This window comes from Hordeum vulgare, chromosome 4H (assembly GCF_904849725.1).
Source record: "Hordeum vulgare subsp. vulgare chromosome 4H, MorexV3_pseudomolecules_assembly, whole genome shotgun sequence".
Classification (NCBI taxonomy): domain Eukaryota; kingdom Viridiplantae; phylum Streptophyta; class Magnoliopsida; order Poales; family Poaceae; genus Hordeum; species Hordeum vulgare.
This window is the reverse complement of record NC_058521.1, coordinates 4625580-4636487: the sequence shown is the minus strand read 5'-3', so window position 1 is coordinate 4636487 and position 10908 is coordinate 4625580. Positions and strand designations below refer to the sequence as shown.

General features: G+C 44.4%; 1 protein-coding gene across 1 annotated transcript; it reads right to left on the bottom strand.

The window, feature by feature from the left end:
* Positions 1-320: 320 nt before the first annotated feature.
* Positions 321-4217, bottom strand: LOC123446914 (co-chaperone protein p23-2). The gene is made up of 6 exons (XM_045123459.1): positions 4099-4217; positions 2640-2820; positions 1994-2150; positions 1299-1333; positions 1160-1196; positions 321-726 (listed from the first exon to the last, which is right to left on the bottom strand). The coding sequence occupies exons 1-6, from the start codon at positions 4101-4103 to the stop codon at positions 692-694; spliced, it is 450 nt and encodes a 149-aa protein (XP_044979394.1). The 5' UTR covers positions 4104-4217; the 3' UTR covers positions 321-691.
* Between the last annotated feature and the right edge of the window lie 6691 nt (positions 4218-10908).

Here is a 10908-nt window from a genome sequence, read left to right as displayed (position 1 = left end):
AGGGGGGAGGCGTGACCTGTTACGAGGTCTACAACTAACGGGGCAGACGGCTATGTGGGAAACTACTCGTAGAGATGAAGATTTCAAGGGATCTCGTGGTGGTGGAAGACTATGTTGGGCATGGGCCAGCTGGCTAATTGGGTAGTCATAGACACACTAATCAGGTGGTTACCCTGCGACCGGCCCAAATTTGGGCTGATCCGCCGGGGCGTATCACTGCCCATTTCTAAATTATGGTTTTCAATTCAGGTCCATTGGCACCCGAGACCAAAAGAACCACCGCTGTATTGCGCACCTATCCACAAACTGAAAACTCTCTCTAATCATCATCATCATCATCGATATATAACAATACTATTGAAGCTCTATCGATACACCATGTCAAGAGAAACCACAGGGTACTCAGCATACATGACATCTTGCTGCATAACAACGATAACTAAGTCGGTAACAAACCACAAACTCATAGCTACTACGTTCAGAACCCTAGCTCAGCGACGACCAAAGAGTAATAATCTGGTAGTTAAGAAGACATGGCACCATGTCACAAGTCTGGTACCACCCTCCCAGGTTTTTTGCGTTAACGATAACTTGCTAGATTACTTGCTATATAGCGTTAACGGTTACCTACTTGCTACAGCAGCACAACCTACTTCCTTCATATATATCCAGCCCAACAACCCCTGTCTGCTCATTTCCCTCTCAGCTTCTCAAGGTCAGGGAGATCTGCAACCAAACATACAAAGCCGCCGAGTTAGTTACATGGAGCAAAAATGTTTGTTCTCTAATTGCAATTTTTTAAAGCCTCCTTGTTGACTGAATGCTACAACCACTACTTAGTTTACGCAATTGATGAAATTTCACTGTCGGCAGAAACTGATCCTTGTCAAGTGTGTGAATGGTCAACAGTTCAAGTTAAGTCAACAAAGGAACTCTTTTTTTTTTAAATAGTGTAATGAAAATCCTTCTACCTTGCAGAATTAGTTTTTTTAATAGTGTAATGAAAATCCTATCATGAATACAGAATAGGCAACACTACAAAGAATATACATAGGTCTGTATGCAGAAAGTTGTGTCCATATTTGTAAATTATAATCAGGTTCAAATTTGATCATCAGAAGCAACATAATGTAAAGGATGGGCCTAGATGGGCACTCACACAGCATTCCATCATCAGCATCATTTTCGTCATTCTCCTGCGATGGTGTGAAGATAACAATAAGTAACACTACACTAAGGATTAAACATAAACTGGGTAAGAAAATGAGGGGGCACAGAAGCTTGATCATAGTTCATACCACACCATCAAAGTCATCGTCTGAACCCGAATTCTCTGCAATGGATTATGTGTTAGATTGACCGAAGTACAATGCATAATGAACTAAAATGCAGATAAAAGTAAAGAAAGTAGAGCTTCATAGCAGCTACATGATGAGATCACATATTAAATGGCCAGAGTATGTATGATCATTAAAACAACTTAGAAAGAGTATAAACTTAGTTAGCATATCAGCAAAATTGCTTGTCACATAATAATACATTGCAATCTGAGGAACTGGGAATGGGTATACATGTGACCTTCAGGAAGAAAGGTATGTCCCACCCATATGACAAATGTAATGGACCCTGATCTTTTGTAAAGCATAATACTTAAGGTAGACAGCAACCGCTTGCAGAATGTAGGGAAAGGCTGCATACAAAGAACCAAAGTGGTCGGACCCTTCCCCGAGCCTGTGCAAGCGGGAGCTACATGCACCGGGCTGCCCCATTTTTATATAATATTTAAAGCAGACAACAACCAAATGTAATGTACTCCCTCCGTCCGGAAATAATTGTCGGAGAAATGGATTACATCTATTTCTCCAACAAGTATTTCCGGATGGAGGGAGTACTTAATTACACCTCACTTTCTTTTCAAATCCGTTTTCCATGATGAAATACACGAGAAAATGTCTATATTATTCAAATATATCATAGTATCATTAGCACATACCAGACTCTTCATCCTCATCGCACCATTTGTTCCAGTCAACTTTGATGTATGGATGTTTTGCCTCTGACTTCAGCAAGCGCTTCCACCAACATTTCTTATCTTTCTGGATCGAACAGATTATGTTTCGCGAACCCACCTTTGTCTTTGTTTTGCTTCCCTATAGACAAGTAAATAAAACAGGTTACTTCACCAACAGTTCACAAAATAAAGTGACGATCGTCATCATCAAGATTGCACAGCAAATTATTCAGCGGCTAGTAGCTCAAAATATGAAGGTCCACTTCAATGATAATTTGTTGAGCTTCTTTTAATGTCTTTCATTTGCAATTGCTAACTGATGCCACAGGTGACACTTTACAACATGCATCGGTGAGTGCCATGAAACATAGTATGGCATATATATAAATATTACGAAGTAGATCATCTATATGTGGATTCAAGTTCCTATGATTGGCTCTGTTAACAAAGACTGAAAGACGAGTGGCAACATTCCAAGTATTGTATATGTCCATTTGGTAGGCTTTCTAACATGTATCCAAGCAAGAACCCAGAAGTAAAAAAACTAAACCGAATATAACTTCAACTGAAACCAGCCCTGTATTACAATGTAGAACTGACAACCACAACCACAACCACAAATACTTACCTCAGGCAGTATGGAATCAAATAGCTCCAGAGTGAAGCTAAAAGATTCCCCATGAGCAACAGCTGAGAAACTAAAGATGCCCTGAGGTTCAGTCTTGATCACAACATCTTCTGCGTCTGGGACTGAGATAGTCAGGTAAACTTTTTCCGAGCGTTGAGCCCATAGCACCTCAGGTTGACGACTGCATGCCATAGAAAATGCATCATGTTGTGCCACAGCACCCAAAGAAAAAGTGCGCACCTACTCACTTACTTACAGCAGAAAAACAATAAAAAATGCCCTAAAATAAGTAACATGGGATGCATACTATCTTCTTTTCTGCATACATCAGTGTGACATATTCTAAAGAGGTGATTTGGCTGAACATTTCTTAGTCAGAAATAACAGATTGGCTGTCGCACGAAATTGCATCAGTGTAACAAGAACATAATTGAAAATGTAACTCATACTAGTAACAGGAAAGGCTCAAATAGGGCTGTAGTCAAACCATTAAGGTACAAATAGTGCTGAACGTTTCTTAGTCGGAAATAACAGATTGGCTGCCGAAAGAAATTGCATCAGTGTAACAAGAACATAATTGAAAATGTAACTCATACTAGTAACAGGAAAGGCTCAAATAGTGATGTAGTCAGATCATTAAGGTACAAATAGTGCTGAACGTTTTTTAGTCGGAAATAACAGATTGGCTGTCGCAACAAATTGCATCAGTGTAACAAGAACATAACTGAAAACGTAACTCGTACTAAACAGGTAAGGCTCAAATAGTGCTGTAGTCAAATCATTAAGGTACGCCATGTGATATAACGCGCGCCTGTTCTAAACATTCCCCCCATCTTACTGGAAAAGATGAGGAAAAGCTCTGTCGGAGTGCAATCGAAAGGCGGTCATACTGCTCGACGACAACCAGATTAATATCCTACTATACCAGGCGCGCCTCCGGCGTGTTCACCAGGCGGCATGCTAGGCTGAAATTCACAACTATGTCATGCCAATGTAACAAAGTGTGCAGCAATAGACGACAGGCATCTTTGTCAACATCAACGAAACGGCTTGTTTTTTTTTTGTATCGAAACAAATAAACAGTGCAGTAACCAGAGCACAAGAGACACTGGACTAGGCAATGCAGTTCCTATTTAAGCAGCCAGGAACAAGTCTCAGGCGCTTCCAGGACCAATGTTTGCTTGCTGAATACGACGCCCCCCCGGACGACGGCCTCCGGTCCTACGGCCGCCTCGAGCATCCGACCGATCAACCAACCCCGGCCCTATCGCCCATGATAACCTCGATAATCCACGGATTCGGCGCGAATTTGACGGACTAGGAGGCGGTAGGATTCCGCCCCGATTTGGTGCTGGGGCGAAACGAACCGCCCCGCGCCGCGTTGTGCGGAGACGACGCGGGGGGGGGGGGGGGGGGGGGGGGGCACCGGCGCGTGATTCGGGTGGAGGGGAGAGGATACCTCATGGCGACGCGGCGGAGGGCGGAGGAGGGGTAGGGTTTGTGGAGCGCGGTGGGGAAAGCTGGTCGCAGCGGCGTCAGGGGAGAAGAGAGGACGATGTGCAGTTTATTTGTTTGCTGAAGAGAGGACGAGCGGCGTCAGGGGAGAAGAGAGGAGAGCATCAAACCGCTTTGGGGGTGCAACTTTATTTGGGGGCAAAGATGTGCCCCGAAATGCCCACCTGCGCTTTGAAATAATAATTTCCCACGTGTTATATGTAAGCCGTCTGATTTTATTTTACTTTTTTTACATAAGTCTGATTTTGCGTGCAAAGGAGGGGGCGTGGTGGAGCTCGAGGCCAAAGTCGGCGACGACGCCGCGAACGGCATCGACGGCGAGGCTGAGCCAAGGCCTCGTCAGACGACAAGGACACCATTATGAACGACAACGAGCCGTTGCATCTAAGATGAAGGCGAGAAGATAGGTTGGCAGGTGCGGGCGGGGTTGCGGTTGCTACTTTGCGCCGAAAGGTAGAGTGAAACGGGGGCTTAGAGGGAGGGATGGCCTTGGGTCGGGGAGGTCGATGAAAGGACGGCGCGAGACGTGGGGGATGATGGCCAACAAATGGCGTTGGCTTAGGAGGCGGGAGGAACAATATGATTTTTGGCAATGTGATACTCACCGTTGGATGAATATCTGACGGGCCTAGAAAACATCACACCAGAAAAATTCATTCGACTATCGGTCCCAACAGTTTTCACATCTCTCTTACTAACAAAGTAAGAGTACAAATAGTAAAAGTTCATAACTTCATATCATTTACTATAATGTCAATGAGTAAACAATGTATTTGTGTTAACTCAACTCTATATTGATGTTTCGTGGACGGTACAAATGGTACAAATTCGTAACTTCATAATCACTCACGTCTGAAAAGGACACCAAGCACATTAATCACATGTACAATGAACAAGGTTATCAAAAGAAAAAGGATGTACAATGAATACTTGGCTTCTTTCGGTGGTTCCACTCTGTCTAATGGCAATTGTGCATTAGTCTAGTATTTTCCTTACACATCTTCTTAGTTTCTGACAACTGATACGTCTTAAATATATTTATAATTCTTTTATTGTTGCATGATGTTATAATATCAGTTTTATATGTTTTTATTATAATTTGTATTATTTTTAATTAGCTTATTAATTTAGTGCCCAGGGCCATTTTGCGTGCCAAGGAGGTGGCATGGTGGACCTCAGGCCAAAGCCGGTGACGACGTTGCGAACGGCATCGAGCTGCGACGTCGACGGTGAGGCCGAGCCAGGGCCTCGTCGGAGACGAGGACGCCACTATGAGCGGCAGTGAGCCGTGGCATCCAAGGTGAAGGCGAGGAGATAGGTTGACAGGTGTGGGCGGGGCTGCGGTGGCTGCTTTGCAACGTTGATGGTGGAGTGAGAAGGGGGATTAAAGGGATGGCCTTGGACGAGGGAGGTCGATGCCAGAATGGGGTGACACGTGGGGGCGATGCTCGACAAATAGGGTTGTGTTGTGAGGCGGTGCGGGAGGAACAGGATGAATTTTGGCGACATGCTACTTACTTTAGATGAATATATGTGACGCCCAAAAAACTTTACACAGAAAAGTTCACTTGACTATCAGTCCCAACAGATTTTACATCTCTCTTATTAGCAAAGTAGGAGTAGAGAACGGACATTTGGCTCCCGGGAGCCATGGAGGCTGAAATTTTTGAAAAAACCAAAATTCGAAAATTTTAGTTCAAAAAATATGAAAAAATATACAACTAAACAAGGATGTGATTCGTGTGTGTGTGTGTGTGTGTGAAATTTCAGACCGAAATACTTTGAAACGCGACTTGTACAAAAAAGACAAATTCATGGTCAGAAATGATGAATAGTAACATGTGTTAAAAAGTTTCAGATTTGTCTTTTTTGCACAGCCCTCATTTCAACATGTTTTGTTCTGAAAATTTACACACTTGTGTATTATACCTTCATCTATCTATGTATTTATTTCAGATTTTTAAAAAATATTAAAATATGAATTTTCCCGAAATTTGAAGTTTGAATTTAAAAGCCTCCATGAAGCTCGGGAGTCAAAAGCAATTTCCGAGTAGGAGTACAGAAAGTAGAAGTTCATAACTTCGTGATCACTAATTGTGATGCCAATGAGTAAACAATGTGTTTGTGGTAGCTCAACTCTATATTAATGTTTCGTGAGCAGTACAAATTGTACAAGTTCATAACTCTGTAAGCAGAAAAGGACACCAATCACATTACTAACATGTACAATGAACAAAGGTATCAAAAGAAAAGGATGTACAATGAACCATTGGCTTCTTTCGGTAATTGCACTCTATCTAATGACGGTTGCGCATCGCTCTAGTATTTTCCTTTGCAATACATCTTATTAGTTCTTGACAACTAATATGTGTCAAACATATTTATATTTTTTTTTATTGTTGCATGATGTTATAATATCACTTTCGGATGTTTTTATAGTATCTTATATTATTTTCTGAACTAACTTATTAATTCAGTGTCCAGAGCCATTGTTGTTTCTAGCATGTTGTTGCTTTTACAACAAACCGGTCAGAATAAGTCAAAACTGCGAGTTTGAAGAGTTCTACGTACTCGGACCGTGGAGTTTCTGAAACATTCGAATCACATCAGGACCCAAAATCAGTCACTCATAGCATATAAAACTAGGGGGAATAGGCCAAAACTGCGAGTTTTGACTAGTTCCCCGTAACCGAACCCCGGAGTACCCGAAAGGTTCGGATCGCAGCAGTACCCAAAATCAGTGAGTAATAACATACATAACTGGGCAGAATAGGCCAAAACTGTGAGTTTTGACGAGTTCCCCGTAACCAGACCCCGGGGTTCCCGAAACATTTGGATCGCTGCAGGACACAAAATCTGTGAGTAACAGCATACAAAACAGGCGGAATAGGACAAAACTGCGAGGTTTGACGAGTTCCTCGTAACCGAACCGCGAGGTTCCCGAAACGTTCGGATTGCAGCACGACACAAAATCAGTGAGTAATTGAACAGAAAACTGGCCAGAATAGACCAAAACTGCGAGTTTTAAAGAGTTCCCCGTAACCGGACCCCGGGATTCCCAAAACATTCGAATCACATCAAGACCCAAAATCTGTGATTAATAGCATACAAAACTGGGGGGAATAGGTCAAAACTGCGAGTTTTGACGAGTTCCGCGTAAGCGGACCTCGAGGTTCCCGAAACGTTCGGATCCTAGCGGACGGAAAATCAATGACAAACTGGCCGGAATAGGCCAAAACTCCGAGTTTTCACGAGTTCCCCGTAAGCAGTCCCCGGGGTTTCCAAAACGTTCGGATCCCAATGGACCCAAAATCAGTGACTAATAACATACAAAACTGGGTGGAATAGGCCAAAACTGCGAGTTTTAACGAGTTCCCGTAACCGGACACCGGGGTTCCTGAAACGTTCGGATCGCAGTAGGACCCAAAATCAGTGAGTAATAGCATACAAAACTCGGAGGAATAGGCCAAAACTGCGAGTTTTGACGAGTTCCCCGTAACCGAACCCGGGGTTCCCGAAACGTTCGGTTCGCAGCAGGACACAAAATCACTGAGTAATAGCATAAAAAACTGACCGGAATAGGGCAAAACTGTGAGTTTTGATGAGTTGCCCATAACCGGACCCCGGGGTTCCCGAAACGTTTGGATCGCAGCAGGACATAAAATCACTAAGTAATAGTATCGAAAACTTGCCAGAATAGGCCAAAACTGTGAGTTTTGAAGAGTTCCCCGTAACCGCACCCGTGGGTTCCCGAAACATTCGGATCACATAAGGACCCAAAATTAGTGACTAATAGCATAGAAAACTGGGTGGAATAGGCCAAAAGTGAGAGTTTTGACGAGTTCCCCATAACCAGATCCCCAGGTTCCTGAAATGTCCGGATGGCAGTGAGACCCAAAATCAGTGACTAATAGCATACAAAACTGGCCGGAATAGGCCAAAACTGGGAGTTTTGACGAGTTCCGCGTAAGCGGACCCCGGGGTTCCCAAAACGTTCGGATCCTAGCAGACCCAAAACCAGTGACTAATAGCATACAAAACTGGGCGGAATAGGCCAACTGCAAGTTTTGATGAGTTCCTCGTAACCGGACCCCAGGGTTCCCAAAACGTTTGGATCGCTGCAGGACACAAAATCACTGACTAATAGCATAAAAATATGGCCAGAATTGGCCAAAACTGCGAGTAATACCATACAAAACTGGGATTCCCGAAACACCGGGGTTCCCGAAACGTTCGAATGGCAGCGGGACCAAAATCAGTGACTAATAGCATATGAAACTGGCCTGAATAGGCCAAAACTGCGAGTTTTGACGAGTCCCCCTTAATCGGTCCCTGGGGTTCCCGAAACGTTCGGAACCCAGCGGACCCAAAATCAGTGACTAATAACATACAAAACTATCCAAAAAGGCCAAAGCTGCGAGTTTTGACGAGTTCCCCGTAACCGGACCCCGGGTTCCCTGAAATGCCGGATCGCACGAGGACCCAAAATCAGTGACTAATATTATAGAAAACTGGCTACAATAGGCCGAAACATCCGGATCGCAGCAGGAACCAAAATCAATGAGTAATAGCATACAAAACTAGGCGGAATAGGCCAAAACTGCGAGTTTTGACAAGTTCCCCGTAACCGGACCCAGGGTTTCCCGAAACGTTTGGATCGCAGCACAACCCAATATGAGTGCGTAATAGCATACAAAACAAGACACAATAGGCCAAAACTGCGAGTTTTGACGAGTTCCCCGTAACCGGACCCCGGGGTTCCCGAAACGTTCGGATCGCAGTAGGACCCAAATCAGTGAGTAATACCATACAAAACTGGGAGGAATAGGCCAAAACTGCGGGTTTTGACGAGTTCCCCGTAACCGAACCCGGTGTTCCCGAAACGTTCGGTTCGTAGCAGGACACAAAATCAGTGAGTAATAGCATAAAAAACTGGCAGGAATAGGCCAAAACTGTGAGTTTTCATGAGTTCCCCATAACGGACCCCGGGGTTCCCGAAACGTTTGCATCGCAACAAGACACAAAACACTGAGTAATAGTGTAGAAAACTGGTCTGAATAGGCCAAAACTGTGAGTTTTGAAGAGCTCCCCGTAACAGAACTTCTGGGTTCCCGAAAGATTCGGATCACATAAGGACCCAAAATTAGTGAGTAATAGCATACAAAACTAGCCGGAATAGGCCAAAACTGTGAGTTTTGACGAGTTCCCCGTAAGCGGACCCCAGGGTTCCCGAAACGTTTGGATCCTAGCGGACCCAAAACCAGTGACTAATAGCATACAAAATTGGCCGAAATAGGCCAAAAGTGCGAGTTTTGAAGAGTTTCCCGTAACCGGACCCCGGGTTTCCCGAAATGTTCGGATCGCACCAAGAACCAAAATCAGTGACTAATAGTATAGAAAATTGGCCACAATAGGCCAAAAGTGCAAGTTTTGACGGGTTCCCGATAACCGCACCCCGGGTTTCCCAAAACGTTCGGATTGCAGCAGGATCCAAAATAAGTGAGTAATAGCATACAAAACTAGGCGGAATAGGCCAAAATTTACGATTTTTGACGAGTTCCCCATAATCGGACCCCGGGATTTCCCGAAATGTTATTTTCGTAGCAGGAACCAAAATCAGTGAGTAATAGCATAGAAAACTGGCCGGAATAGGGCAGAACTGCGAGTTTTGACGAGTTCCCTATAACCGGACCCCAGGATTCCCGAAACGTTCAGATCGCAGTAGGACCCAAAATGAGTGAGTAATAGCATACAAAACTGGCAAGAATAGGCAAAAACTACGTGTTTTGAAGAGTTTCCCGTCACTGGACCTCGGGGTTCCCGAAACATTCGGATCACATGAGGACCCAAAATTAGTGACTAATAGCATACAAAACTGGCTGAATTAAGGCAAAACTGCGGGGGCTCACGAGTTCCACTTAACCGGACCTCGGGGTTCCCGAAACATTCAGATCGCAGTATGACCCAAAATCAGTGAGTAATAGCATAAAAAACTAGGCGGAATAGGCCAAAACTGTGAGTTTTGACGAGTTCCCCGTGACCGGACCCCAGGGTTCCCGAAATGTTCGGATCACAGCGCGACACAAAATCAGTGAGTAGTCTAGAAAACTTGGCAGAATAGGCCAAAACTGCGAGTTTTGAAGAGGTCCCCGTAACAGGACCCCCGGGTTCCAGAAACACTCGGATGACATCAGGACCCAAAATCAGTGACTAATAGCATACAAAGTTGGGCGGAATAGGCCAAAACTGCGAGGTTTGACGAGTTCCCCGTATCCAGACCCCGGGGTTCCCGAAACGTTTGGATCGCTGCAGGACACAAAATCACTAACTAATAGCATACAAAACTGGGCAGAATAGGCCAAAACTACGAGTTTTGACGAGTTCCCAGTAACCGGACCCAGGGTTTCGCGAAACGTTCGGATCGCAGCACAACCCAATATGAGTGCGTAATAGCATACAAAACTAGGCGCAATAGGCCAAAACTACGAGTTTTAACGAGTTCCCCGTAACCGAACCCCGGGGTTTCCGAACGTTCGGATCGCAGTAGGACCCAAAATCAGTGAGTAATAGCATAAAAAACTAGGAGGAATAGGCCAAAACTGCGAGTTTTGACGAGTTCCCCGTAACCGAACCCGGTGTTCCCGAAACGTTCGGTTCGTAGCAGGACACAAAATTAGTGAGTAAAATCGTAAAAAACTGGCAGGAATAAGCCAAAACTGTGAGTTTTGATGAGTTCCGCATAATGGACCCCGGG